The 27,690-nt window shown below is 54.7% G+C and overlaps 13 protein-coding genes across 13 annotated transcripts; 6 read left to right on the plus strand and 7 right to left on the minus strand.

Annotated features, from left to right (window-relative positions):
• Positions 1-66: 66 nt before the first annotated feature.
• LY79DRAFT_585951 (uncharacterized protein) lies at positions 67-841 on the minus strand (the record flags this gene model as incomplete). The annotated part of the gene is made up of 3 exons (XM_060560563.1): positions 67-160; positions 218-750; positions 815-841. 3 exons carry the CDS (start codon positions 839-841, stop codon positions 67-69), a joined length of 654 nt encoding a protein of 217 aa, XP_060421091.1.
• A 338-nt stretch (positions 842-1,179) lies between these two features.
• Positions 1,180-2,695, minus strand: LY79DRAFT_534122 (elongation factor 1-beta). Its single transcript, XM_060556402.1, has 5 exons — positions 2,524-2,695; positions 2,430-2,469; positions 1,824-2,203; positions 1,600-1,769; positions 1,180-1,460 (listed from the first exon to the last, which is right to left on the minus strand). The coding sequence occupies exons 1-5, from the start codon at positions 2,561-2,563 to the stop codon at positions 1,401-1,403; spliced, it is 690 nt and encodes a 229-aa protein (XP_060421092.1). The 5' UTR covers positions 2,564-2,695; the 3' UTR covers positions 1,180-1,400.
• Positions 2,696-2,865: 170 nt separating this feature from the next.
• LY79DRAFT_534130 (proteasome complex subunit Rpn13 ubiquitin receptor-domain-containing protein) lies at positions 2,866-4,951 on the plus strand. Its single transcript, XM_060556403.1, has 4 exons — positions 2,866-3,087; positions 3,142-3,211; positions 3,263-3,764; positions 3,990-4,951. Exons 1-4 carry the CDS (start codon positions 3,034-3,036, stop codon positions 4,552-4,554), a joined length of 1,191 nt encoding a protein of 396 aa, XP_060421093.1. The 5' UTR covers positions 2,866-3,033; the 3' UTR covers positions 4,555-4,951.
• A 113-nt stretch (positions 4,952-5,064) lies between these two features.
• Positions 5,065-6,807, plus strand: LY79DRAFT_534132 (splicing factor u2af-associated protein 2). Its single transcript, XM_060556404.1, has one exon. The coding sequence runs from the start codon at positions 5,224-5,226 to the stop codon at positions 6,457-6,459; it is 1,236 nt and encodes a 411-aa protein (XP_060421094.1). The 5' UTR covers positions 5,065-5,223; the 3' UTR covers positions 6,460-6,807.
• A 159-nt stretch (positions 6,808-6,966) lies between these two features.
• Positions 6,967-8,292, minus strand: LY79DRAFT_25224 (uncharacterized protein). Its single transcript, XM_060551869.1, has 2 exons — positions 7,367-8,292; positions 6,967-7,211 (listed from the first exon to the last, which is right to left on the minus strand). Exons 1-2 carry the CDS (start codon positions 8,199-8,201, stop codon positions 7,114-7,116), a joined length of 933 nt encoding a protein of 310 aa, XP_060421095.1. The 5' UTR covers positions 8,202-8,292; the 3' UTR covers positions 6,967-7,113.
• Positions 8,293-8,970, minus strand: LY79DRAFT_25223 (uncharacterized protein). Its single transcript, XM_060551868.1, has one exon. The coding sequence runs from the start codon at positions 8,901-8,903 to the stop codon at positions 8,385-8,387; it is 519 nt and encodes a 172-aa protein (XP_060421096.1). The 5' UTR covers positions 8,904-8,970; the 3' UTR covers positions 8,293-8,384.
• A 1-nt stretch (position 8,971) lies between these two features.
• LY79DRAFT_25222 (uncharacterized protein) lies at positions 8,972-9,686 on the plus strand. Its single transcript, XM_060551867.1, has one exon. The coding sequence runs from the start codon at positions 9,173-9,175 to the stop codon at positions 9,650-9,652; it is 480 nt and encodes a 159-aa protein (XP_060421097.1). The 5' UTR covers positions 8,972-9,172; the 3' UTR covers positions 9,653-9,686.
• A 2,071-nt stretch (positions 9,687-11,757) lies between these two features.
• On the plus strand, positions 11,758-14,358 carry LY79DRAFT_664845 (uncharacterized protein; the record flags this gene model as incomplete). Its single annotated transcript, XM_060562973.1, has 1 exon — positions 11,758-14,358. The coding sequence occupies one exon, from the start codon at positions 11,758-11,760 to the stop codon at positions 14,356-14,358; it is 2,601 nt and encodes an 866-aa protein (XP_060421098.1).
• Positions 14,359-15,146: 788 nt separating this feature from the next.
• LY79DRAFT_534142 (emp24/gp25L/p24 family/GOLD) lies at positions 15,147-16,751 on the minus strand. Its single transcript, XM_060556405.1, has 3 exons — positions 16,120-16,751; positions 15,827-16,034; positions 15,147-15,750 (listed from the first exon to the last, which is right to left on the minus strand). The coding sequence occupies exons 1-3, from the start codon at positions 16,315-16,317 to the stop codon at positions 15,545-15,547; spliced, it is 612 nt and encodes a 203-aa protein (XP_060421099.1). The 5' UTR covers positions 16,318-16,751; the 3' UTR covers positions 15,147-15,544.
• Positions 16,752-17,661: 910 nt separating this feature from the next.
• Positions 17,662-18,623, plus strand: LY79DRAFT_25438 (ADP-ribosylation factor GTPase of the ras superfamily). The gene is made up of 4 exons (XM_060551883.1): positions 17,662-17,938; positions 18,066-18,310; positions 18,387-18,452; positions 18,511-18,623. Exons 1-4 carry the CDS (start codon positions 17,791-17,793, stop codon positions 18,601-18,603), a joined length of 552 nt encoding a protein of 183 aa, XP_060421100.1. The 5' UTR covers positions 17,662-17,790; the 3' UTR covers positions 18,604-18,623.
• Positions 18,624-19,501: 878 nt separating this feature from the next.
• LY79DRAFT_534152 (ATPase) lies at positions 19,502-22,465 on the minus strand. Its single transcript, XM_060556406.1, has one exon. It carries the CDS (start codon positions 22,116-22,118, stop codon positions 19,758-19,760), a length of 2,361 nt encoding a protein of 786 aa, XP_060421101.1. The 5' UTR covers positions 22,119-22,465; the 3' UTR covers positions 19,502-19,757.
• Positions 22,466-22,979: 514 nt separating this feature from the next.
• LY79DRAFT_504074 (ribosomal protein L6e) lies at positions 22,980-24,069 on the plus strand (the record flags this gene model as incomplete). The annotated part of the gene is made up of 3 exons (XM_060553474.1): positions 22,980-23,099; positions 23,458-23,793; positions 23,917-24,069. 3 exons carry the CDS (start codon positions 22,980-22,982, stop codon positions 24,067-24,069), a joined length of 609 nt encoding a protein of 202 aa, XP_060421102.1.
• A 734-nt stretch (positions 24,070-24,803) lies between these two features.
• On the minus strand, positions 24,804-27,528 carry LY79DRAFT_664850 (peptidase family M49; the record flags this gene model as incomplete). Its single annotated transcript, XM_060562974.1, has 11 exons — positions 24,804-25,072; positions 25,130-25,241; positions 25,297-25,489; positions 25,540-25,738; positions 25,785-25,963; positions 26,035-26,062; positions 26,114-26,251; positions 26,304-26,312; positions 26,383-26,461; positions 26,513-27,305; positions 27,404-27,528. 11 exons carry the CDS (start codon positions 27,526-27,528, stop codon positions 24,804-24,806), a joined length of 2,124 nt encoding a protein of 707 aa, XP_060421103.1.
• Positions 27,529-27,690: the final 162 nt, after the last annotated feature.

The raw sequence follows: 27,690 nt of genomic DNA on the forward strand, positions 1-27,690 counted from the left end.
AGAGAAATGAAGGCACATTCTTCTTCGTGCCCTCATCTCCAGTTGTTGATGGTTTGGCTCCCCTCATCAGCTGAGCTTTTGAAGATAGCCCTGGGCTATGAGCCGCTCCACGTCTCCCTGCCTCACGTAGAACTGGCTGTTCTTCGTCAAGTTGATGGCGCTAGATCCCCGAAATCAGATATACATCTCCGTCTGAGGCTCACACGGTTTAACTCACCCGTACTCGGTTTGTATCTCCCCAGCATCCTTCAAGACCCTAACGTCGATAAAGAGGTCTCGTGGTGGCTCCAAGCTGCCGGTCAAGTCGATATCCGTCCATTGGCCTTTATAGGCTGCCAGAAGGTCACCGTATTGCCTCACGTATTCCTCCTCCTGCGGACTGAGACTGCTCGTGGGCCCATCGACGTTCCCATTAGGCCCTCCGGTCGATGATCCTGCGTTGCCTCGCATCTGCTGTCCAGACAAATCGAGAACGTCTATTCCTCTCCATGCAAGCTCCTCCAATTTGTCACTTCGTGTTCGATGGTAGGCGAGAAGACAACGCTTGTTTCTTCGCATCGAAAGGTAATTGACAAGCACTGTACATGCGGTTGCTTGGTCTGCAGATGGGTCGAAGGAACCCTGGAAAGGCTCCAGTAGCTCCGTCACGTCTCTATCAAGGTCTCTGACTTCGCGCGTAACAGCACGTACCATCTCCGCTTGATAGGCTGGTAAATGCGCGAGGTTTTGGGTTCGTTTGGCATGTTGCACCTGCAAAGCGCGTTAATCCTCTGCATCACACACAACGGATAACCGCCCTCGAGTCTAGCCGTACCAGCTTGTTACCTAGGTCGCCGTACATGTTTGTCAGAAAATTGCTGTGTCGTGCTTCGTCGAGCGGTTGAAAGTAAACCAATCCCCATGCATCGACTGGCGCGTGTCGTATCCAGGAGTCGCGTTGAAGCTGGCCGGTTATGCAGATACGGGCCATGGAATCAGCAAACCAGTCAAGTGGCGCGTCGCATTGGTCTAGCCCTGTGGAAGTAGCAAAAATTGCCCCTCCCTTAGCGTTGCCCCACTAGAGCAACCCACTCATGGACTAGTCACATTAGATTTTTGCGCCGGCCATCAAGGCTGCACAGCGGGAGTTTACCCCTCACTTGGCTAGGAAAGACGGCTTTCACATATGGAGCAAATTGTTTTGACTTCTTCAAAGGTCTTCATAACCTCATTTGTATTCATGAAAGCCTTAAGCCTGCACTCTGTCGTAGGCGGAGCATTTGCCTCCGCTGGTGCTGAAAACTCCGCGTTTCCTGAGCCCGACTTTTTTTTGTTTTGGGTGAGGATTCTATGGATTATCATATCTCCATCTCCAACTCATGCCTCGTGAAATCATCCCTCCCATTCTATCATAAAGCACCTTACAGCTTCTGCATGGCAGCAATGTCCACCGACTGCACATAATCCTCAATGGCTGAAATCTAGGGAGGTGGTTAGTATCTAGATTCATGGCAATAGGACAGGACCACGTGAAATTGAAGAAGAGTTGGAATTTATGAAAAGTAGTTGAGAAAAGGGGAGGGGGTTGCATAGAAGCAGTGAGACGCGAACTAGGCTTACCTCTTCCTCGAGGTCAGACAAGCTGATCTTCTCATCCTCAACAACAAGGTTGATCTGGAGCTTCTTGATACCGAAACCGACAGGGACAAGCTTGGAGGCACCCCAAACCAGACCGTCATGCTCGATGGCGCGGACAGCAGCCTCGAGCTCAGCCATGGGAGTCTCGTCATCTATGAAACGAAATTAGCATCACTTCGCATATTGGACATGAAAAAGAAACTTACCCCAGGGCTTGACATCCATGGTGACAACCGACTTGGCGGCAACCTTGGGCTTGTTCTCCTTCTTCTTCTTGTACTCGGCAAGACGTTCCTCGCGGATGCGGGCAGCTTCGGCGTCCTCCTCCTCATCGTCAGAGCCGAACAGGTCGACGTCATCGTCTTCCTCCTCGGCGGCGGGGGCCTTAGCAGGGTTCACGGGGAGCTCGGTGGCCTCAGGGCCGTAGACGGAGTAAGACTTGGAAGCATCGCCGGGGAGGGTGGCGAAGTCACTCTCGTAGGTAGAGATGTGCTTGTACCATCTGGCGGCGTGGGGGTACTTCTCCGCGTCGGGAGCAGACTGGAGGGCCTTGAAGGTGACCACGTCGGCCTGGGAAGGGGTGTGACTGTGCCGAATGTTAGCGACATTGTCTCGCCCAAGGTTGCTTTTCAGTCAAAAAAGGGGGTGGAAGGCGGGGGTCAGAGTTGCACGATGTGCTGGTTTTGTCGTCAAATAGCAGGTCTTGAGGCTGCCTCCGAAACACGGACCAATTTTCCTCATCATGTAGCCAGAGTGTAGCGAGAAAGACATCTCTCGAGCGCGAAGCGGTGAATAGAGGATTTTCAACTTACCCGACGATGTAGGAGCGGGTGGTGAGCCAGCTGTTCAGCACTGACTCGATTGTCAGCCGAGAAAGAATGGAGAATCAACGCTGCAGAAACTTACTGGCAGCACCAGCATCAGTGAGAAGGTCGGCGAAGCCCATTTTTGCGGTTTGGAGAATGTGTAGAAGGAAGAAAAGGGGTATCTGGGAGAGAGGCAGGAGAAAGAAGGGATGTGTTGAGGTTCAGGTAGAAATAGGTCGAGGTGGGGGGTTTGGGAAATTTTTGACCTGGACTCTTTGATTGCGGTGCTCTTCGCCCACCTCCTGGGCGGCACGGACCCCACAGGATCTGGTTGCCCAGCGCCTCACCCCTCTCTTCGGACTAAGTACGGGCCGGAGAAACCCCCTGTGGATGGGATGGACCCGCCACCGCCAGCCCACCTCACCTCAGGCAGGCTAGGTCCAGTAGGCAGGGAGCTCCTACGCAATTGCAGTTGAGAGCTCCAAACCGATCGAGCTCGACTGACACCAACCACAACCACTCTTCTCCAAACCATCTGTACAAACGGTTGGCAGCCCCGAGCTTCACTACTACACCTGTATCCTCCATCACAAAAATTCGACAACGCAACATGGCGTCGATCCTGCCGATAATAACCTTCAAGGCTGGCATCTGTGATGCAGACGTTCGTTACCCAGTCTCTTTGCTGCAGACCCCAGTCCGCTGATCTGGCCCGTAGACCTCTAGCAAGCCCTACAAGATCAAGCCACAGCCGACCCCCGGCTACATCTACCTCTACTCCGAAGATGGTGCGTACATTCGACGCTCTTACATTCTGGGTAATGTTTAACACAAGACAGACTTGATTCACTTCTGCTGGCGAGAGCGCAGTGCCGCCTTGGACAGCCCCGATCTCGACCTTGTGATGGTGCCCATGGACGGTGAATTCGTCGCCCACAATCCCGACGATCAACCGTCAGCGAAGACCAACGGCCGTGTTTTTGTACTCAAGTTCGGATCCTCCTCTCAGAGACACTTGTTCTGGCTCCAGTCCAAACCCCAGTCGCGCAATGGGGATCCTAGCTGGTTCAGCCCTCGGGATAAGAAGATTGGCGAGATCGTCAATGCGCTTCTCCAGGGCGAGGAAGTCAACGTCGGCCGGGAGCTCGCACAAGTTCGCAACACCGACGACAGACGGGACGACGACGACGACGACGAGACGATGGAAGATGCCGAGGGCCACGGAGACCGGAGGAACCAGACCCAAGGAGGCAGTGGCGGTGCTGGGCCTGGCGCTACAGGCGGCGACATTAGGGAAGAGGGAGAGAATGCCAGAGAGGGCGGAGGCGATGGAGCACGAGCGTAGGTTTTTCCCTGATGCATGTCTCTATTAGGCGAAGTCCAGGATCATTTATCTCTTGCGAACTACATGGACATTGGCGAGGGAAGGACGTGAGGCCCGCGATATGGCGCCATCTGTACTTTTAGAGCCTTTCAAAAGAAATGAGGGTTCGGAGTTTGCCTTTCAGCGTGGTGCCTGTGGCTTGACTCGTCTGTGGATGTGTTCCTGTGCTAACTGCTTGATAGCGCTACCAGTGGCCCTAACACGGATGCGGATGCTGCTGTTCGGAATTTCTTGGAGTCATTACGAGGCAACGCTGGCCTGGGCGGATCTCAGCAAGGTGGACAGCAACAACACGCCGACAAGCCTTACCCTTACCTCAGCCACCTTCTCCCGAACGAGACCACAATTCCAATGTTGCGATCAGCTTCAGAGGAGTACATTGATAGCCTCTTGAGCTTCCTGCCACCCGCGATCCTCGTTCTTGCCACGGAATCAGATGACCTGGGCGATTCGGAGCCCACTCCAGAGGCAGCCGCGGCGGCCAAGGCTACCCTGAGTCTGGCAGAGAAAAAGAGCTTACTGGAGAGAGTCCTCAGAAGCCCCCAGTTCCATCAAGCACTTGGAAGTTTGACCATGGCGCTTCGAGACGGTGGTCTTCCTACCATTGCGGGAGCACTCAACGTCAAAGTCCCCAACGGCGGCTATATGAGGGGTGGTGCCATGCCCCTGGGTGGCGGCGAGGCTGTCGAGGCTTTCGTTGAGAGCATTAAGTCAACAGTCAGAGAGAAGAATCAAAACCAGGGTTGAGGAGGGCACATACGCCAAGGACGATTAATGATATGATAGAGATAAAGATGATGGAGCTCCCGTAACTGGCCTTGGGCTATGATAACCATTACTCACTTGCAACGGGTCTTTTTCAACGTGAGCTTTGAAGCAACAGGCGACAGCGGGAGACTGGGCAAGACATTTGAAGCATTCCAGAATCAAGATGCCTTCTAAACATAACGAACCCATGTTAAGCCCAACGTCCTAACAAGCTTCCAGGGAGGGCTGGTTCCCAGTTTGGTATTGATCCCGTTTGGAAGCTGTGAATCTAGCCATGACAGTCATCCTTCCCAACACTGTGAATGCATCACATATTGGCCGTTCGGCGCGTGCGGATGCATACCCTACTTTGCAAAGTCTTGGGAGGCGAGAAAACAGACAAGCACGGATGATAACGTGAGCAACGCGGGCAGATATTATAGCATGACCATTCAAGGCTCTCAGGAAGTGCTGCAGTGGACCCCACACTGCCTACACGTATTATCCCTGCACCTACCTGCGGGTGATCCACTAAACGTCACCGAATGCAATCGGATTTCGCAGTGCGGGCTTCAAGCTGTGTTCTCTGAATCCTTACAAACACAAGCTCATTCGTCTGTCAACCTTGCAGTTTTCCGAACCACACAGGCGACCATATCCCCATCCAGTATGGCAGACCAATTGAAAGACCCTTTACCGACCGCCATCGAGGACTTTGGCAACGAAGAGCGCATATCTTTCTCCAAGCTTGACAACAAGTATCTGGCTGTCCTCGACGACGGCACCGAGCTCGAGTTCAGTCCGGCAACCTCTACCTGGGTCGAGGCAGTAGATACAGCCTTGGGACCCCTCGACAACGAAGATGAGACCGCAGCGCAACTAGCAGACCTGTCCAGAGCCGGCGCAGGCCCAGGCTACATCAAGGACGCCGAACCACAACAGACCAATCCTAGGAAACGCAAAGAGTCGCCCACTTCAGCAGAAGCCGGAGGCGGCGACAACAACAGCAACGGCAATGGCAACGGGAGGGCTCGCCCCGCGAAGAAGGCTAAGCCAGCGCGCGCACCGCCGCAGCCGCGCCAGAACACGGCCGTCTACGTTACGGGGCTGCCGGCTGATGCGACAGTTGATGAGGTACACGAGCTGTTCTCGCGCAAGGCGGGTGTGGTCGCGGAAGAGATTGATAGCGGCCGGCCACGCATCAAGATGTACACGGACGACAAGGGCAACTTCAAGGGCGACGCACTCGTCGTCTTCTTCAAGCCGCAAAGTGTTGAGATGGCAATTATGCTCCTAGACGACACGGATTTTCGCTTCGCGCCCGGCACGGGCGAAACACCGAAGATGCGAGTGCAGGCTGCGGACTCGAGCTACAAGAAGGTCAAATATGATGAGGACGGGGCGGGTACAGCCAGTGGAAAAGGAGGTAACGGCGGTGATAACGGGGAGGGGGCGGCAGCCCAGCCGAAGAGGGAACGGAATGATAAAGACCGGCAGAAGATCATTCGCAAGACACAGAAGATGGCGGCGAAGCTCGCGGACTGGAGCGATGACGACACGGCGGCGATACCACCGGAGACCAACTCGAAATGGGACAAGACGGTGATACTCAAGCACATGTTTACGCTGGCAGAGCTGGAGGAGGACCCGGCAGCGCTGCTGGAGATCAAGGAGGACATCCGCGAGGAGTGCGCCAAGCTGGGCAACGTCACCAACGTAGTGCTGTACGACGAGGAGCCGGACGGCGTGGTGTCCGTTAAATTCTCTCAGTCGCAGTCCGCGCAGGCGTGCATCCAGCTCATGAACGGGCGCAGCTTTGACGGACGGGTCGTGGAGGCGTCCATAGCGACGGGGCGGGAGAGATTCAAGAAGTCGAAGCAGGGGCAGGCGAGCGACAGCGAATGATCACGAGCATGGGTGTGAGCGCGAGGAAGAATTGGTGCTGGGTATCGAGAGGCACGCTGTATTGATAGAGCTGTATTGGTAGAGCTGTATCACCGAAGACCAAAGAACCAAGGCCGCGAGGGCCGATAACCGCGGAATCGCCCTTGCGAGGAACGGTTCATTTACATCCGCGCCAGGTTGCCGTTATCGACGTTGTCTTTCGTATCCCCGTCATCCGCCTTTCGCTCCTAGGAGGCATGGGTAAAACCCATGCCATCCTAAGGCCTTCCAAGCAGAGATTCAAGCGATCCCACACGGGGAGGGGGATGAGAAAGCTAGAGACTGCGAAAGATGGGCCACGTAAGGAGGTGGTGAATGGCATGTGAAGCTCTAAATGCCAGGGTGTCCCACGCCTTTCCTTCGGCTTCTCATGGTCACAGAAGTAGTCACAGGCCTAGATCGACCACTTGAACGTTTCGGATGGCCGTTTTTCTTCATTGTATCATAGGCTACTGCTACTCTACCCTAACTCCACAACTCCAACCAGTTTTTTATTCCCACCTCCTTACAATTTGCTGTGGTACCTAATGTAGTCCCCCTCGTGTGATAAGATGAGAATCTCTATGTGCTTATAAGCTCGTCTAGACGAAAGCGGTCACTAGAGCACTCGAGGGCTCAGGTGGCCCTCTCGACGCGAATCTCCGTCTTTTCGGAAATGACGTACCAGATTGCCGCTTCAATGATTCTGCATACGATGCTCAGTTCGTGGTCATCTGCAGGTGGTGTCAGCGGTGGTCAAAGACAAGGGGATCTCATCTCATGGGGTTCTCCCCCAAGCTTGTATAGGTGCTGTATGGTTAAGCGTGAACACGTCTCATCCCCCATGTCGGGTGAAAGGGGAGGGAGAAGAGTGAAATAAACCACGTACCTCGCGGGGCGTAGACCATGACAAACTCCTCCGGCACAGGCATCCTCACCAAACTCCCCTTCCACGCCAAGGGGTGCCTCTGTCCCCACCCTTTGGCCAGGACCTCACGGATGTCCTCCGGGTGCAGGTTCATGTGAAGCGAGTGGTCCGAGTCGTGGACATGGCACACCTCACCGTTGCACGTCACGTTCACCGGATGTCGCGCGAATAGCCCTAGCCCGTGCTTCTCGAGACACGAGCGCGCTGTGCCGAACCGCGCCGGGTTCCTTGCTGCGAGCCCCTCCAGCGTCCGTCGCAGGGCGTGGTAGTGCGGCACCGTCCCGTGCTGATCTAGCTGCCTCTGCGGCGCAATGCCGGCGACCATGGGCCGCGGACCGGGGCGGTAGGGCAGAGGCCAGTGGTGCGGATCATCGTCTTGGCGGAGGATTCCCCGCTTCGGGAGGCGGTTCGGGTCCGGGTCGGGCGCCGTGAAAGGGTCCCGGAGGGCCCAGAGGCGGAACCAGGCGATGCGGACGTAGCCCAGGAAGGTGGAGGGGGTACCGCCTGGGCCGAGGCCGAGGTAGTTGTGATAGTCGTTGTGAACGAGGAGGAGGATGGGCAGGAGGACGAGGAGGCACTCTGCGACCCGGGGCTCGAGGAAGTGGATGATGAGGGCCAGGGCCATGGAGAGGGCGAAGATGGCCGGGCCATTGAGAGTGACGGAGATGGGCTCCTGCTTGAGGACACAGTTGACGGCGGCCTGGTTGAGGTTTAATCCCACGCAGGCGTTGGGGGAAGCGCCGCCCGGCTCTTCCTGGAGGAGGCTTGACGTCGACGTGGTGAGGGCGACGGACATTGTGGCTTCTTCAAGAGCTGATGATACGCATGAGCACTAATATGCACGGCCACCAAGGCACGATATGATGGTTCAGATAACTTCAAGCACACGGTTTTCTTTGAGAGCGAGGAAAGCGGCGGAGCAGGTTATAAGTGAGAGAAGTCTGGTCTTGGGGGGGGGGGGGTTAGGTCGAGGTGTAAGTTAAGTAAAGGAACCTATGTCAAGTAAGGGTGTGAGGTCAAGGTGACTTGTCACAGAGGGCGCGTGAGCCACTGGGGGTCGCAAGTCACACCTACCGTAGTATGCGGGGTCGGGAAGCCGGGCGTCAAGGTGACGGTTAATTAATGAAGTGACAAAAGCGACAAACGTGAGTGGCTCGTTTTTAGCTTGATGAGAGGGTTGAACCGCAACACCGCATATAGATAGCCTTTGGTCAGCGACTCTCGATACTAGGCTCGTGCGAGGTACCGGCAGAGATAGGCAAAGTTCCCGCCCCCAAGGCGAAGGCGAAAGTCGGCAGCCGCACACCTGGGACCTCGTGTCGTCCGTCGTTCCTGAGTCAGTTCCAGAATCAACATAAGACCCGGGAGCAGAGAGGATGCTGGCAGGATGTTGTAGCAGTCGGTAAGATGCGTTCGTTGGCCAACAGCAGCTGCATGAAGACAACACACCGCATCTGAGGAAATACGGATGGCACACAAGGGAGGCCGTCCCAAGCATGACGTTGGGTTGAGGTCGCTCAAGTCCCACCGCCAGTTCGGGTGACGGTCACCCAGGGCGCCGGTGACGGAGGAGCTCGCTCCTTGGGACTTCCGGCGAGGGTGAGAGGTCAGGAGACGGTGCCATTGGAAAGAGTGACTGCTGAGAGCCGCCGGCGCCATCCAGAACAGCGAGTGCTTGTCCCCGCAGAGTGGCGCGCTTGAGCAGCTTGACGGCAACGGATCAGCCGACTCCCCTTTCCGAAAGGCTGTCCATTGGCTGACGGCACCATGATGTACCTGTACGTTAGGCACACTACACTATTCGTAGACGGGGTAAGGTCTTGGGTCAGGAGCGGCCTCGGCGACAGCGGTTGGACATCAATTTTGTGCCTCGCACGGAAAACTTTGCTGAACTCAAGACTCGTGTTGGCAAGTGCTCGCTGTGCATCACCTCAGACGCCATGTGACAGCGAACGACGTCGATATCGAGTCATTTTTGCAACAAAAAAAAAAAAAACGATTCTTCCACTTGGGTTGGTTACGTGGCTGTTTCTCTGCATTTCTTGCTGCCGAAACCGCCAACATGCGATGATTGGCAGAGTGTACAACCGGCATGGACCCATGAGAAATGCGGCTCGTCGTACCTCAGCATTCTCAAGATTCGCTGAGCCTGACGAGACTACAGCTGTTGGCCACGGGCCGTGTTTAGGTGAGACAGGACGCGTCAAAGGCTTGCCAATCTTATCGGTGCGGTGCCATTTCCCCTAGAATGCGGAACAAGGAGAAGCAAGCAACGGCAGGCTGTAAGGTCAGGAGATACTTGGCATTGATTAGGGATCAATATAGGGGGTTTGCATTGGGAGGGCGACGCATGCGAACAGAGAGCCAAAAGAGAGACCTCAGCCACATGCCCGACAAGATGAAAACTGGGTATGTGAATGAATCGATATTTGCGTGGTAAAGTCTCGGCGTGTTCTGAATCTGTTTGGCTGGGGTCTGCAAGACTGACATGACTTGACGGTTCGGTATCCCCGCCATTGAGACAATACCATTGGAGTCTGAATGAGATTAGTCGCGAGTCGCAATTCGTAGGTGCAGGGAAGTTAGCATAGCCGTTCCTTTGGGAGCTACTCATTCTTAACGCTTGCCTTTCTCGTCACAGTTGGAGACTCTAGGTGTCTACCTACTACGTAGGTAGGGTATTGTGGTGTAGAGGAGAAGACGTTGCGGGGTGCATGGGTGTACCTAGGCATCAAGGCCTGTACAGAAGCAGAAGCTCAGTGCCAGCTCGATGCTTTGAGAAAAGAGCCAGACGGGCGATGTTGAGACGAAACCAATCCACGCGTCCGAACATGTTGCAGCTTCGTCCAGTCTCATTTCTTCAACGTTGGGCCGGACGAGGGTTGCAACAAGACAGGTAACGATTCGACGTGTGCCGTGGTGGCGGAACGTGACTGATCCATTCATCGGTTGTGCCTGCAAATGCAAGGCAATGGAAGTTGCAGCCGCCCTTCAGTCATGGTTGCGCGATGGGGGGGGGGGGGGGGGCACTGTCTATTCCCTACATAGCAGTCAGTCAGTCGTGTCCTATCCTGACCCCTCTCGCTCTCTCCCCTTCTGCTCTAATTGAGCTCTTTCCGTCCCTCACTCTTTCTCTGGTACAGACAGCGAGGTGAACAAAGGTGGAGGGAGGACATGCAGGTGAACAGTGTCTAGAATAAGCACTTTCAACGGTCCTGAATTGCAGGAGCACGGCGAGTGGAACGCGCCTCCAAATCAAGGGAGCCGAGCCGTAGCGGGCAACCAGTCCTGGAGGCTGTCGAATGGTTGCCAGGGAGACCCCAGTCAAGCTTCTATCGAGAAAGTCGAGACCAAGGCAATAATCCCTGCGCTGCCCTGCCCTTCTCAGGTTCCGCAAGCATTGGCGCGCACCTTGAAGCCTGGGCCAGCGAGCCCCAGTTGGCTGCTCGTCGCTGCTGGGCCCTGTCCGGTGCGGCGTTGTGACCTTTTCCGGCTGCAAGAGACGGGGGAAGTGGCTTCGCAGGTTCTGCCCGCAGAGACCGCCCACCGTCACCGTTGCTCAGAGCAACATCCAGTTGGCCAGCTGTCGTCTGGAAACCCCCACCAATTCTCCAATTGGATCCAATCTTTCTAGTGGCGGTTGCGTGGGATAGGGGGGAAAGGACTAGGAGAGAGCTCCACACCACACCCTCTTTTTCCCTGCCAGCCAGAAAACAATTGGGATGCCACTCGATGCAGCCCACCCACACCGTGTGCAGTGCCCGTAATCGTATAATTGATGCATGCCAATCACCTCTCGGACTACTACCGCCACACTGCCTAGTTTATGTATGTGCGCGTCGATTGTGTGCACGCAAGGTTAATTACAATAGTGTAGACGTACCCGGTCGCTTTATTGTATGTTGTCCCGCCGTCGTCTGGGGCGCCTCATATCCAACTGATAGATCCATATCACTCAGGGTGGGCTGCGCTCTGTTGGCCCGAACTACCTAGCCTCCTCTCCGTCTTATTGTTTCCCTTGCTGCGCTTGACTTCCATATCATGTCCTAGCATCGTGCCCACCCTCCAATCTTCATCTCCATCTTTTCTTGGCCGCGTCTCGCCATCTCATACTCTGTTCTGGCCAGAGCATCCACACATATCCAACAGTCTTTCGCTGTACATTGCCTATTTGTTGGGTCTTGCATTCGACCAGAACGCAGCCAAGGCAACATACGCCAGCTCGTCCCTCGGGCTTCACAACGAAATCAGAGGCGTTCACGGGGTTTCCGTGGTAAGCAACAACCTCTCGCCGTCGCCCTTCCCTACACGAGCTGACTGCAGAACCCCCAGACCCGAGCCCAATCATCAGCATGGCCATCTTCTCAAACCCGTTGCGGTCTCGCGAGAACCGCACTGGTAAATTACCAAAGTATGAGCAGCTGAGTCCTCTACGAGCAAAGGAGCGCCCCTCCAACGACGACGACTACTACTCCTCCGACGATGAATCGGAAGACTACTCTACTACGTCCTCGCCTAGTGCGCGGAGTTCAAGACATACCTCGGCCTCGCTCTCGAGCGCAGCAATGATGCTCCCCAAACGGGCCCTCGCGACTGCCCGCCGCCCGCGCACCCATCTTTACCGGCTTCCCAATCGCATCATTCGTTACCTCTGTTTTGGACTGGTCGCCTTTATTGTCCTCATGATCATGTCTCTGGTACGCGCGAGTCACGTCGAGAACAAGATGATTATGGAGGGTAAAGTGGAAAAGAAACCGGATCCTCCACCGGTGTGGGAGTCTTTCGGGTTTCTCCAAAGATATTACGGTGGCGTCAGGTCTATCGTCCCTCCTTCCAAGTACATTCCCTCCTACCCTCGCTCCCAGGATGAGCTTTCTCTGGACCTGCTCGACATCAACACTACGGCCACTGCGACGAGCGAAGACGGGAAGGACGATGCCGTGAGACGAGCTGTCCCCAAGAGCAAGAACATCTTGGAGCATCCGGGCTCTATTTTCGTCACCAAGCCGGAGAAGATGAACGAGTGCTTCATTGACAAGGACAACAAGGTTCGCGTTCCGCCAATTCGGTATCTTGAGGGTCGGCCCCAAGGATTCCCCCAGCACGCCGAAGGCTCTTACGAGCTCCTAGGCCTGCCCGAAGATATTTGCTATGAACGTTTCGGACGTTACGCGCCTTACGGTTTTGGATACTCTGTCCCTGCTGGAGGCCTGGGAATCGGTGAGCATGGCGAAAACGAAGGCTCCGAAGACGTGTGGGAAACGACGCCCAAGGTCGACTGGCGCCAAGTCGACTGGGCCGATGCCCAGCGCCGCTGTTACCAGGCCAATAACAACAGGTTTAAACCGATGCCTCCCAAGACCCCCTCTGGTCGTGGCTTCTTTGTCGATGAGCCTACCCAGAATGCGACACTTGCCACGCGCGATCCCCTCGAGAACCTGGAGCCAATCGCCAAACCTGCCCAAGATGACCAGAACACTGGCCAGGAACAAAAGACTGAAAAGGAAAAGACTGGTCGCACCGCTGTCGTGATTCGCGTTTGGGACGAGTACGACTGGCGCGAAGAGGACATCATGAATGTCCGTTCAGTCATTGCGGAGCTTTCGTTAGCCTCGGGTGGACGCTACGATGTCCATCTACTGGTCCAGGTCAAGAACGATGCAGCATACCCGGTTTGGGCCGATCATGAGGTTTATGAGCGCCGCATTAGAGAGCGCATTCCTGAGGAGCTCCGAGGCCTGGTTACGCTCTGGACCGAGACTCAGATGCTATCTCTGTACCAGGGCATCTTCGACCTCTTCACCCGTGGCCCTGACCTGCCTGTCCACGGAGTGTACCGCGGCCTTACCATGGCCATGCAATACTTTGCCTACGAACACCCTGAGTATGACTTCTATTGGTCCTGGGAGATGGATATCCGCTACACCGGCCACTACTACGACCTGTTCTCCAAGATTGAGAACTGGGGCAAGGAGCAGCCGCGGAAGGGACTTTGGGAACGCAACGCCCGCTTCTACATACCCAGCGTTCATGGCTCATGGGAGGATTTCAGACAGATGGCTCGCGTCCAATCCGAGATGGGTACCGATGGCCCCGACAACGTTTGGAAGAACATTCCTGGCGCAAACAAGAACAAGGAGGACAAGAACCCCGCCAAGATCTCCAGAGGGGAGAAGACCATCTGGGGACCTGAGCGCCCCACCAGCAAAGATGACTGGTTTGAAATCGAGAACGACCCCAAGCCTCCTACCACGTACGAGAAGGATAAGTACACCTGGGGCGTTGGCGAGGAGGCCGACTACATTGCCTTCAACCCCATCTTCGATCCCGAGGGAACTACCTGGCTGCTGTCAGAGGATATCACGGGATACAACAAGAACAACCGAGACGAGCCTCTGCCGCCTAGGAGAGCGCACATCATTACAGCATCTCGTATGTCTCGTCGTCTTCTCATGACAATGCATCGGGAAACTGCTTTTAAGAAGCACTTCGCATTTCCCGAAATGTGGCCCGTAACCGTTGCTTTTCAGCACGGATACAAGGCTGTTTTCGCACCTCATCCCATGTACGTCGACCGAGAATGGCCTACCGAGTACCTGGCTCAGGTCCTCAATGGCGGCAAGAACGGCGCCAGCGGCGGCTCCCGCACTGCTGTCTTCGGCCAGCGGGAGCACAATCTCCGTGGTCTGACCTGGTTCTACAACTCGGGTTTCGCCCCGAACTTGTACCGCCGATGGCTAGGCCTCAAGGTCAACAACGACGGCGGCGAGGAGTTCGAAAAGACGGAAGACCTGAGTAAGGACGGCTCTTCCGTTGGCCAGATGCGTGGCGGCGAGGGCCGGATGTGCCTGCCGCCCATGCTGATCCATCCCGTAAAGGGAGTTGAGATTCCGGTGGAGAAGATCCCCGAAGAGGCGAAGGACAACGTTCCTGAATCTGACCCGAATGCCTAAAGCGGCCTCAGAGGTTTATGAAGCATGACACGTTTGCGTTACTGTTGCTTGGTCTATTTTTCTTGCTTACAGAGGCTTCTTTTAGGATGTTCAGACGGGAGGGCATGGCGTCTCGGGGTTATCAGCTTGTTGGCTTATTGGATTCTATGACGCATAACCTGTGTGGTGTTGCCGCTCACAAGTTAAATTCGTGGCCATTGTAGGAAAGACACTCTGCACTGGCCCTGTACATGATGTATGATGCACATAATGACTGTCAAGTTAGAGGGAGTCATAGTGGCCATAGGGCATGGCTTAAAAAGAACTTGCACCACGTACGAACATGCATATCTGGCTTCTGGGCGACGATGGCTCCTTGTGATGTGTAACGTACACCAAGTGTGTATGTACTTGACATGTGTCCTCGGCCTACCAGTACCAGTCGCTATCGTGTGCTCAGTCACTGGCACCATCGCCAGAGAGCAAAGCAGGCAGCAGGCCAGCCGGTGAGCTCGTGGCCTCGCGGCTCCTAACTGATTGACTGACGTGTGGCGCGCGGCTCTTAGCGTCCGTCCGTCAGCAACTTTTACGAGACAATGGGCATGACAGGTTCTGGCCCTGGAACATGGTTTAGGGCTAGAAGCCCCTTTGGTTTTAGTCCATTCTCCGGCAAGCCGGGGCGGCTGGCTGATCTACCTAGTGTTGGGGAGCGTGCGCTGGCGATGCGACGAAGTGACCCTTTCCCCGTCGCGCGGCCATACTGGCGATGTACGGATATTCCTTAGCTATGGCCCATGATGTGGGGTGATCTATGTACTTGTGGTACTGGATGCCTGAGGCATGACTCACACTCCATCTGCCTTGCCTGCCTCCTGCTGCTGCTGCGGTTTTGCCGTTCCTGCCATGCAAGAACCAAGGTCAAGCTTAAGTTTGCATGCCCGAGGGGCTTGCAGACCTTGCGACCTCCACGGTGTTCTGGTGGCTCGCTAGCGTGCTGGACCTATTTTTTTCTCGGATTCATAATTGGGCGTGTCATTCATGTGTGATTTATGATACACTATACATGTCAACCTTATCTCCAGAGGGCCAAGGAATTACGCCCTTTCTCTGTGTCTTGCCCTCGCATGGTCTTCCAATGTTTTATGCGCCTACGAGCTGTCGTCCTCAGCACGGGTATCTGAGAAACGGAAAATGACGCCGCCTTTTCTTAAACCACTCTCTTGACCTCGAAAAATCTGCGAAGCCACCACACCTGGAAAACGGACTCTCCGATGACCAGACCAATAACGAACAGGTTCCACCACTTCACTCTGCTGTTGGTGCTTTCGGCGGTGTTACGGTGGGTGCGCTCGCGGATGACGATATAGGACTGCTCATCCTTGACCTGAGCGAGGAGTTCGGAGAGGTGACGGACTGAGAGCATGCAAGTGTTAGTCCAATTACTTGCTCGGGGGCTGTCCCTGACCACCAATTATCGATTTCTGCTTACCTTCAGTCTCGAGGGGATCGGCGGGCACGTCAGTCTCGCTGACGTAAACAATACCGTGGACGTTGAAGGAAACCTCCTTGCTGTGGGCGCCCCAGTGCTCGTTGCCGAAGCAGTATGTGTACTTTCCGTCGTGCTTGGCGTCAAAGGAGAAGTCACCGTTGGAAACGCTCTTGTCGAAGGTCTCGTACTGACCCTGAGGGTTCGTGATCTGCAAAGGGAGTTGCTAGTCAGCTTCACGTCATGCAATTGCGCGCCAGCTTCACGCCTCGGCAGGCGATGCTTTATTTTCTCACCCAGAAGTCGATGTCAAGGTTGCCGGCGCTGCCAAACTCGCGGTCGCCGACCTGGAAGGTGACGGTCATCTTGTCATCGCGGTGCAACGTCTCATGGAAGCACTCGCGGCCATGGGCGGGTAGCGCAATGTTGTGGGCCAGGGCAGAGTGGGCGAAGCCAGCTGCAAGCAGCAGCTTGGCAACCGAAGGGAAGAACATGGCGGGAGCTTCTTTGCAGGAGCTCTTTTCGGGAGTGGTTCGACGAGAGACGTCAGACGCGGCTGCTGATCAGGCGGGCACAGCAAAGTCGAGCTGTTCTGGATTTAAGAGGCAGGCAAAGTTCAGGGCCCGGGGGGGGAAAGGAGCGACGTTGATTTGTGTCCAGGCTGTTCTCCAGATCGGTTCCTAGACGTGATCCCTGTTCCTTGAGTCTGGACACTTTGGCGAAGTCTGGTTGGACTTGAGGCTGATCCCTAAGGGGACTAGCGTGTGTACCCCAGCGCAAAGGACCGATGCTTTTCCGACGGCTGGAGTAGGTATACTACATAAGATAATCGACAGATTACCCCTGCACGTGATGTGGAGACTTTGTGCTTCAGAAGGGTCTCCAGTGGTCAACAGTGCTGAATAGGAGGGTGGGCACAGGGAGAGCAGGCACGGATCAGGTAGCTCCAAGTGGCGTGGGCGGGTGGTGGTGCACGCAAAACATTACAGCGTGGGCAGTTTAAGGCCAGAGGGAGGTACCACAGATAGCATTCCGGGCGGGAGGTACTTTGACAGGCCAGAGGAGGGTGGCGTCCGTTTGTAGCAGTGGTCAGGAAGAAGTGGGGACACAAAGTTTGAAAAACATGGCCTTCTGGCTGCCAAAATCACCACCAACCTCGCCGAGCCGAACTTATCTTACCAAAGCCCACCCCCCCTCTGCTCGCCTCTATTCCACCTAAACCTCTTGACACTTGACTGTCTCCCCTCTTCACCGACAATCACGCCTACGACACTCCAAACCACCCCCTCTCTCTCTTTCAGTCACTTTCCGTCGCAAGAGGGACCCCGTGAAGAACGTGAGTAACTATCTTCATTTCCTGTCTCGTCTTGACTCGCTGCTCTCCCAGCCTCCGTGTCATCTCCGCAGTCTGCTTTTCAGGTCCCATTCCCCTTCCTCGCCCCCCTCGGCCAAAGTTGCTCTTTCTCGTGCCTGCATTGGTCGGTCTGGTCTGGACACGACACCTCAGGATACGGTACAGTACAGTACAGACAGGACCGAGAAACCAACCCACCATACACCCCCCCAGCCCAACCCAATTCAATATCCCTATCCCCTATCCCTCCCTTCACGTCGCCTGTCCACATCCACTTTCTTCTATCACGCTGCCTCCTACCATTTGCGAATTGCGGCAGCCTGGTCTTCAGCTTCAACTTTGACCCGATCATCATCGCATCTTTTCCGCCTTCTGGTCAGTGCCTAGGCAATCTTCTGTCAGTGACTCGATCCTACCCGCCTCTCACAAAATCTGTCCTTTCGGGGTCATCTCCAAATCGCTTTATATCCCGCCCGCACCCTTTACCTCTCGACATCACCATAAATTGATTGAACCCGTCGCGCTTTTGCTTACACTCTTCGCCTTGAATAGATTACTTCTTCCACTTCCCATATCCGACACTTAGACCTTCACTACAGTCCGAACCGCAATCATGGGTCTCGCGTTTTCCAAGATTTTCGACAAGCTTTGGGGAAAGAAGGAGATGAGAATTTTGATGGTTGGTCTCGACGCCGCCGGAAAGACCACGATTCTCTACAAGCTCAAGCTCGGTGAAATCGTTACGACGATTCCTACCATTGGTACGCAAACATGACACCTCACCCTCTGCTTCGTGTCATCATCGGAAGTGGCGCAGCGCACCCCGCCATCGCTAGCACGTTGGCCCTGAGGAGAAGGATGGCGTGCTAACATGGCCCAACCTTTCAGGCTTCAACGTCGAGACCGTCGAGTACAAGAACATTCAGTTCACCGTGTGGGATGTCGGTGGTCAGGACAAGATTCGTCCTCTCTGGAGACATTACTTCCAGAACACCCAGGGTATCATCTTCGTCGTCGACAGCAACGATCGCGACCGTATCGTCGAGGCCCGCGAGGAGCTCCAGCGCATGCTCAACGAGGACGAGCTGCGGGACGCCATCCTCCTGGTCTTCGCCAACAAGCAGGATTTGCCCGTGCGTTACTTTCCCAACCCAGCGAGCGCATGATGGCTCCATTGATGAAGCACGCAACTAACATGCTCTTCCACAGAACGCCATGAACGCTGCCGAGATCACAGACAAGCTTGGCCTCCACTCCCTGAGACAACGCGCCTGGGTAAGTCCCCCCTGAGCAAACGGAAATCAGAGCGCCATCATGCTAACCCCTTTGACAGTACATCCAGTCCACCTGCGCCACCTCCGGTGATGGTCTCTACGAGGGTCTCGAGTGGCTCGCCACCACCCTCCGCAAGGCAGGACACCAGTAAATGCCGCGAAGAGAAGCCGAACGGACTCCCCTCTCTTCTGCTACTCTCTCACGTCGTCTCTGGTACGGTTGTAATTCGCACAGCTACCGGTCACAAGGCAATCGAATAGTCCATAACTCATTTTCTCGCATTTCCTCCCTCCGTCTATCCATCGCCTCCTCCCCATGGTGGTCCTGACATCACGTGAGCCACACTCCACTGGCATTCTCTTGACGCAGCAAGCACACATTCTGGTCTCATAAGGACAAGTTTCGTTTTGGAAGAAAGGGGGCGTCTTGGGTTGGGAAATCTGTACAGTTCTCGCAGCAACTCTATACGTTTGCCCGTCTAAAATTGGCGGGGAAGCCTACTCATGAACCCTGGCTTTGCCTTTCCTTCAAACTCCATGAATTGGTGTTTCTGCTCTTTTGGTGGTTTCGGTCGTCCACCATTCTCGGTAGGGGTGGGATGAGACATGGACTTGACGATGTTCTTTACGATTGGTTGGTCCCCCTATAAGGGGCAGTTTGCCTGCTTTGCCTCCAGTCGTTCGCCTTTTGTTGTCAGGTATGGAGGGGTTCAGGTAGTTTCTAGCCTTGAGTTGGGACAGAATCGTTATAGACTTGTCTTCATTTGTTTAACCTCTCTAGGTTGTGTGATGCGTGTAACCAGAAGACTTTTCGTTGCCTCCTCCTAGTCCTGCGACGATGACGTTCCATTCGGTCACACTCCCACCCCCCTCCAATCTGGTCGAGGCCAGGCAAAAGGGAAAATGTCGCGACTCCACCGTTGGGGCCCCTATCTGGAATGATGTCTTGCATACCTGCTGCTACGGGCGCTTCTGTGTCACAGGGATTATGGCAGAAGCCTATAGAAGACAACAGGCTTCACCTAAAATGCGGGCGGGTATGCGCGTACAAGGATCGGTAAGTGCTATAATATTGGTAGTCTATTCAATGGGATAATGGGTATGTAGCAGGTACAGTCTGTATACAGTGCAATCTCCGGGATTATTGTTGCGCTACTCTTTATGAACGCTTACTTGCTTTATGAGAGGGGAAATCCTTCCTCTTGCCTTTCATCTCCTCTGTACACACAAGGCCCCTCCCTCTCTTACTCCGAAAAAGAAAGGAAAACAATCACAAAATAGTCGTACATCATGATTACATTGGTTATTATGATGTCTTGTTCTGGGCCACCACATCGAGCCCTGAGTTGTCCTCCTTGATAGAGACCACCGCTGTGTCACCGGACCGCAGCTCGCCGCGGATGATCTTGTCGGCAAGGCCGTTGCCAATCTCGTTGGTAATGAGGCGGTTGAGCGGCCTAGCGCCGAACTTGGGGTCGTAGCCTCGCTCGGCGAGCCAGTCGCGAACCTCACCACTGACGCTGAGGACGATGCGCTTATCGTCGAGGCGCTGCTGCAACTCGCGCAGGCGGATGTCGACGATGTCGCGAAGGGCGGTGAGAGCGAGGCGCTTGAAGATGATGAAGGAGTCAATCCGGTTGAGGAACTCAGGCGGGTAGTTGGCGGCGACAACGTCCATAACGGCCTTGCGGACCGAAGGGTCGATTTCACCCTCTGCCGTCTCCTTGTACGGGTGCATCATGTTCGCGCCGACAAGGATATCGGCGCCAAGGTTGGACGTCAGCACGATGATAGTGTTGCGGAAGTCCACCTTGTGGCCCTGCGCGTCGGTGAGATAGCCCTCGTCGAGAACTTGCAGGAGGAGTGCCGAGATGTCACGGTGCGCCTTCTCGAACTCGTCAAACAGAAGGACAGCGTAGGGTTTGCGACGGACGGCCTCGGTGAGCTGGCCGGCGTCTTCATAGCCGACGTAGCCGGAGGGCGCTCCGATGAGGCGGGAGATGGTATGCTTCTCCTGGAACTCGCTCATATCAAAGCGGACGACGGCTGACTCAGTCGAGAAGAGGAAGCCTGCGAGCTTCTTGCAGAGCTCCGTCTTGCCGACGCCAGTCGGTCCAAGGAAAAAGAAGGACGCGAGCGGCCTATTCTCGCCGCTCAGGCCGGCACGCTGGAGGCGCACAGCGTTGGAGACGGCCTTGATGGCCTCGTCTTGGCCACGGACCGCCTCGCGGAGGGTATCTTCCATGTGTACCAATTTCTCAATGTGACCGGAGGTGAGCTTGGAGACGGGAATGCCGGTGACCCTCGACACGACTGCCGCGATGTCGTCGGCGGTGACGGCATCGTGAACGAGGGTGCCCCCTGTCTTCTCGCCGTCCTTGGGAATCTTCTGCTCGAGGGTAGGGATGACACTGTACCTCAGCTCGGAGGCGCGTCCGAAGTTGCCCACTCTCTGTGCCTGTTCGAGTTCGATCCTGGCCTTGTCCAGGTCCTCTTGGGTCTTCTTGACGGCGTCGATCTCGGCACGCTCTGCCTCCCAGCGCTTTGTGAGCTGAGCCATCTCGTTCTCGTACTGCTTCAAGTCCGCTTGCAGCTTCTCGCGGCGCTCTTGACTGGCCACGTCCTTCTCCTTGCGCAAGCTCTCGAGTTCGATCTGGATGGTCATGATCTTCTGGTCGAGAGCCATTATGTCTTCGGGTTTCGATTCGTGCTCGAGCTTAAGATGACTCGCAGCTTCGTCCATCAGGTCGATGGCCTTGTCCGGGAGGAATCGGTCGGTGATGTAGCGGTTGGAATAGGTGGCAGCGGCCACGAGGGCACCATCAGTGATGCGTACACCGTGGTGAACCTCGTACTTGTCCTTGATGCCGCGAAGAATACTGATGGTGTCCTGGACTGTGGGTTCGTTGACAATGATCGGTTGGAATCTCCGTGCAAGGGCAACGTCCTTCTCAATCAAGCGGTACTCATCCATGGTAGTGGCACCACAGCATTGAAGCTCGCCACGCGCAAGTGCTGGCTTTAGCAGATTACTCGCATCAATCGACCCTTCAGCCTTGCCGAGGCCGAGCAGCGTGTGCAGCTCATCAATGAAGAGGATAACTTCGCCTTCCGCCTGCTGGACCTCGGTCAAGACCTTTTTCAGCCTTTCCTCAAAGTCGCCCCGGAACTTGGCACCCGCGATGAGCGAGCCTAAGTCCAGGGCAATAACACGCTTGTTCTTGATGCTCTCTGGGACGTCGCCACGCACGATTCTCAGTGCGAGGCCCTCTAGGATGGCCGTCTTGCCCGTGCCGGCCTTTCCAATCACGACTGGGTTGTTCTTAGTCCGGCGTGAGAGGATTTGAATGGTCCTCTGAATCTCAGCGTCTCTTCCGATGACCGGGTCTAGCTTTCCTTCCTTGGCCTTGGCCGTCAGGTCGATACCAAACTGTTCGAGCGCCGGCTTCTCAGGCTCACCACCCATGTTCATGCGGTGAGTGCCGCCGGGGGGGTGAGGTCTGCCATTTGCATATGTACGAATCGCAATGGTAGGTAGGAGATTCCCACTGTGTTTGAGGGCTGGGGACTTGCTGAATATGGCCCTTGAGATTAAACGTGTAGGTCTCGGTGATGATGACCCGACAATGCGCCGGGCCGATGAGATGAACTGCCTTCTGGCTTGCATTGTCTACTACTGGCGTATAAACCGGGTATCGCAAGTATTGATCCAAAGATCAATACGAGACATGCAAATGGCTGGGAACGTTAACACCCGTGACCCCTTATATCTTCAGGCCACTCGTTGTTGTCGTCACCAAGTTGGGCGATTTTACCTGTATGTTCTCGCACTTTCGGCGGCGTCTAGCATGTTCGGAAGCTTTATCTTATCACCACGTGGTCCATGCGCATGACGGAATGATGGAACACCACCTCCTTTTCGCCCACCTTGAATTAAGTACCAATTCAGAGAAGTTGTAGAAGGAGCAAAAACAACAAAAGAGGTGATGCGGGGCGAGTAATCAATAAGAGAGATTGACAGTGTAATTATTTCGGGCTTTGTGTGAGCCGCTTGGCATGCCATCCCTAAAAATGCACTTCATGTTCGTTATTTTTTGTTGACGTCTAGTGACATACATCCCGTCAGTCAGCTATCTAGGTACCTGCTGCACCTCAGCTGGGGATTCCATTGGGATTCCATCAACTCGAATGGTCTGGGCTCGGAAAATCGGAAGCCGTATCCCCCGGCCGAATAGGTTTTTGTTGTTCTTTTTCCCACCTCCTGTTGTCTGTTAAAAGAAAAGCGGGTACGCATACCGCCTGCCCAATTAGCGCCACTGAGCGTACCGAAGACGATGGTATCCACTCTATCGAATCGAGACTAGCGCGTAAGAGGGTAGGCCCTATACACAGGAATTTCGACACAGAATTCTCAATCCGAATCGCCAACAGCTAACCTCTGATCGAGAACTAACCACTTCTTCTTTTTCGTTCACGATCCCCTATTCCCGCTAACCACCACAGCCCTCAACGAGGACCGAGAGCAACCATGTCGGCGAAGACGGAATCCACGACCAAGAAGTTCGGCTCGTCGACTCGGGTCGTGCCCGCCCCCTCCCAGAAGGCGCAGAAGTGGTACAACGCCGACGATGAGCCCGAGGCCAAGAAGGTGAGTTATTGCTACAACCCACGCGTGCTGCGCCTGTTGCATGCACCAATGGAGGGGAAATTTGTCATCACGAGCGGTCTTTTGGAGGAAACATTCGAGGAGGAACCTGGCAACCCGAGCGCAACGCATCGAAAACCGATACAAGAAGAGAAAAAAGACTTCGGAGGGCTTTCAAAGCGGACAAGAGGAATGCCACAACGCCAATATCGACTACGCAATCGCGATCCGACACGCAACCAAGACAATCGAGATGATGGAAAGAAGACGCTCGTGGCCGAAATGACATGCCCCTCCACAAGCGAAGGCAACAAGCGCACACAATACGAGGCGACAGCGAAACTAACCACCTTCAACATAGGTCCGCAAGGCCGTCCGCCCCTGGGCTCCTCGCAAGACCCTCCAGCCCGGAACCATCCTGATCCTTCTCGCCGGCCGCTTCCGCGGCAAGCGCGTCGTCCTCCTGAAGACCCTCGACCAGGGTGTCCTCCTCGTCACCGGCCCCTTCAAGATCAACGGCGTCCCCCTCCGCCGCGTCAACTCCCGCTACGTCATCGCCACATCCTACAAGGTCGACATCTCCGGCGTCGACTCCCAGAAGATTGAGGAGATCTCGCAACCCAAGTACTTCACCGCCGACAAGGCCAAGAAGCAGGTCGGCGAGGACGCCTTCTTCAAGCAGGGAGAGAAGCCCCAGGTACGATTTACATCACAAGCACACCCACGATATAAAACCGCCCTCCTGGCCCTCGGCTGGCTGGAAGGGCGGGACTTTGACATGACACGCGAGGAACAAAAAACTGACGTGTCGCTTTAACAGAAGAAGGAGGTCAACAGCAGCCGTGCGGCTGACCAGAAGGCTGTCGACAAGGCCCTGCTCGCCAGCATCAAGAAGGTTGACATGCTTGCCTCCTACCTGGCGAGTTCTTTCAGCCTGCGCAAGGGTGACAAGCCCCACGAGATGACCTGGTAAACAGTCTTTTTCTCCGGCTGGTTTGATCTGGGTTCGTTGACGTGAGGTGCTTGTTCCGCCTGTTGCCGCGCTGCTTTCGTGATTGAAGGGTAGCAAGGCTCGGAAGGGGAAAACAAAAGACTCGGGGAAGGGAAATGGGAACCAAAAATAAGAACACACATTTTTTCTTCGACCCCAGGTTTCTTTTCTTGCGGTTGAGAACAAGGTTGTTGTAGACGACGAAGAACTTATGGCTACGGGCTGGGCTGGTTTTGCCAATTGCATTTGGAAGTCGACGGCATCGGTCACATTTGGCGTCTGTAATGAGGTTCTTCAAATGCAACACACAAAGAAGATAAAAATATCTCGTCCACAAAACGTACACCTCCACGGCACAGCACCTACCACCACGCACCCACAAACCCCTGCCGGGGAAAGGACTTTGCCAAAACAAAACAAAAATTGGATGATGACAAAACTTGCTTGCATTGAAGAACGGAAAACAGGATCCAAGAGTTACATGAGGCGTGGGCTTGTTCGGGAACATAACTTGACGGGGCAATTTCCGCCTCTATGGTCTTGTGATAGACAGCGCTCAAGTCACACTTTCAATGCAATGATCTCCCCTCCCGTTCTGCTGGCATTCTTATTAAAATGCGTATCTCATGTAATGCTGTCCCCTCTCTACTGGTTTTTGTCTTCCTACTCTTAGTTCCTCACAGCTTGGCAGCTGTCATGTTGGATCCTGAGCTTAGTCACAACTCGCGGTCGACCCAGCTTTGGATCATGCCGGCTGGGGACGCCTCGTAGTGCTTCAGGCTGACCTTACCCGATGCCTCGTCTAGGAAGGTATTGGCCTGGACAAAGACCTTGCGGGGCTGCTTGTTCTTTAGGACAACATTCCTAGCCTTGGTGCCCCAGAAGTCCATGTCGACGTCGGTCATCTCCTTATAGAAGGCGGTGCCGTTGTCGACGTCGGCTGTGGCCTTGTACACGTGAAGTTTCTGGAGGTACTTGCCCACGGCTATGAAGGGTTAGCATCATCATATGTTCAGATCTTATTCAGTTTCTGAGAACTAACCATCGCGACCAGTAGTCAAAATCTTGGAACGGTCGAGCTTGATCTCAAGGTCAGACAAGTCGTCGTTCTTGTACTCCAATTTACAGAAGTCATCGCCAGCTTGGAGGAAGCACTAGAGGATGGTCAGTACAAATAATCATGGAACAACCCACACCATCACCACTAACCTGCAGGATGGAGAAACGAGCTTGGGAGTGCGCTTGACCCCACTTCTGGCTCTTGGGGTCCCACATCTCCAGAGCGACAAGACCGGCACGGGCCATCTGCAAGTAAGCAGCATACAAGACGTTGCCAGCCTCGTTATTGATGTCTGTAGTTCCGTCGCCAAAGCCGAAGATCTTAAGAACAGGGAACTCGCAACTAAACCTATGTCAGCCAATAGACCGTGAGAGGAAGCTCGATATCCTTACCCAAGGTACATGGCAACAAGCTCGGCACGGCACTCCTCGTACGAAGCAGCAAGACTGCCGAAGACGGACCCCCAGGTCTGACCAGGCTTGTACCAAGTGGTAACAGGCTTATTGGTCAACGGGCTGATGGGGGGGTTCTTCTCGTCGAAGTTGAATGTCCCGGGAGAGGTCTCCTGGAGGAGCTTGCCACAACCGTGGCCTGGTCTCATTAGTGCCATTCTGGTATCAGTAACAAGAGGACTCACCAGTCAGCTCGTGCAGGCCGACCTGGACCTCAAAGGCGGGGTCTCTGTACTTGTGGTACAGCTGCAAGTCGGCTTCAGAGATGAATGGGATCTTCTCATTGGGAGCCTTGGCACTCAGAACGTTGCCAAGGGAAACATTTTTGAAGCCCTCCGTCTGCCTAATGTCATCGTAGTTGGGGCTAGACAGGATTTAGTATCGTTGTTGACTTGCGCGGAAAGAACTTAAAGGCCGTGGTTGAAAACCACTTACATGTTGATTCCGGCAGGAATGCCGGACCCTGGGATCGCAAGTCAGAATCGTCTCGAAAAATTTATCGGTTTGTACATACCCGCAAATGTCAGAACCTCAAGAGATGTGAAATCGGGAGAAAGGAACTTGTCCTTCTCGAAATCTTTGCTCCAAGGAAGCAGGGGAATCAACTTGGGTGCAGATGAGACAAGCTCGCCGAAAGCACGAGTACGCTCAACTGTGACATGTTGAGCAATGAGATCTTTGTGACAGACTTATATGAGACTTACGGTTGACAACTGCAAGTAGTTAGTATTTTTCTGTCCAGAAGAAGAAGAAAAAATAAGAAGAAACGAGCAGAGCACATACCTGAAGCAAAGCCCTCCCACTCGCCACGAATGCCCGCGGGATCTCTATAGGTTTCGATAAACCCAATGTTTGACTCAACCTAGACCCGAGCGTTAGATCATAACTGCTGTGGATATTTCGTGCCACTTACCATAGGACCCTTGTCTCTAATCCAGTATCTCTGGCTGTCCTTGAAGTCAAGCAGAGAGCCGGACGTGAAGGACTTCGCATAGGCCTCATGCATCTTCGCCTGGGTCTCGTTATCGCTGTTCTCCTGCGCCTTCTTGATGTATTCCGAGATGGCCTTCATCTCTGCAGCGTAGTCTCCATACACCAGCTTGATCGTCTTGCCCTTGAGAGGACCGTCCTCAAGCTGGAAATCAGTCTCTTTGCCGATATCACCTCCATCAGCGGGAACAGTAGTGACAGCAGACGCAATGAGCAGCTCGAAAGAACCCTCCTTGGTCTTGCGGAGACGGGTGTTTTCGGGAAGAAGGCCCTTCTTCTCCATCCATGCGGACACGGCCTCAATCTCATCCTTGGTAATGTGAGGGGAGTCGGGGTAGTAGGTAGTCATGTGGCCCTTGTCAGGATATCCAAGGTGCATCAGAGATTGCTTGTCGGAGCTGAAGATGGCGCCGTTGGTTGCCTTGTAGAAACGCTCAGTCTCGGGCGAGGTGGCAGCGAGAGCTGCAAAGGTCTTCTCCTCAGCTCTAGGGATAAATTTGGCGTCGCCGAAGCTCTTGTAGTTGCCATTGTTTCCCAAGAACTGGGCAGCATACTCAAGGAAGTAAGTCAACTGGGTCTCGTTGACACCGGCCTTCTTGGCGAGGCCGCTCCAATCGCCTCCGCTGGACTTGTGCAAGGCAATTATGAAGTCGTAGATGGGCTCGGATTCAGGGGACAGCTGTCTGAGCACAATGCGGGTGCCAGCAAATGAGGCTCTAGGGGTGTTGGTTAGCTCCCGCACCTCATATAGCTCGGCGTATCCAACCCCAAAGGCCTTGATTACACAGCATCACGAGAGGACGGATCTCCTTACTTGCTGATGAAGTGTGCATAGCGCTTCTGCTTATCAGTGAGAGGCTCAAAGTGCTTCTCGATCTCCAGTCTCACGACCGAGGGCGGCGCATCAGCCAGGTAGTGAGTGAGCTCCTGGGCGTTCATGGTGGAAAATCTCTGCCGGCAGGGTTTCGCAAATAAGAGAAAGTGGTTTCTAGGTCTGACAGTCTTGAGGGAAGTGTGAGTTGAGGAAGAAGCAACTCGCAACGAGGTCAGCCTCTGGAGGGCGGAAATGGATGAAACCCGCATGAGGAGTCTAGATGGTAC

This window comes from Colletotrichum navitas, assembly GCF_030913465.1.
Source record: "Colletotrichum navitas strain CBS 125086 chromosome Unknown LY79scaffold_1, whole genome shotgun sequence".
Taxonomy (NCBI): Eukaryota; Fungi; Ascomycota; class Sordariomycetes; order Glomerellales; family Glomerellaceae; genus Colletotrichum; species Colletotrichum navitas.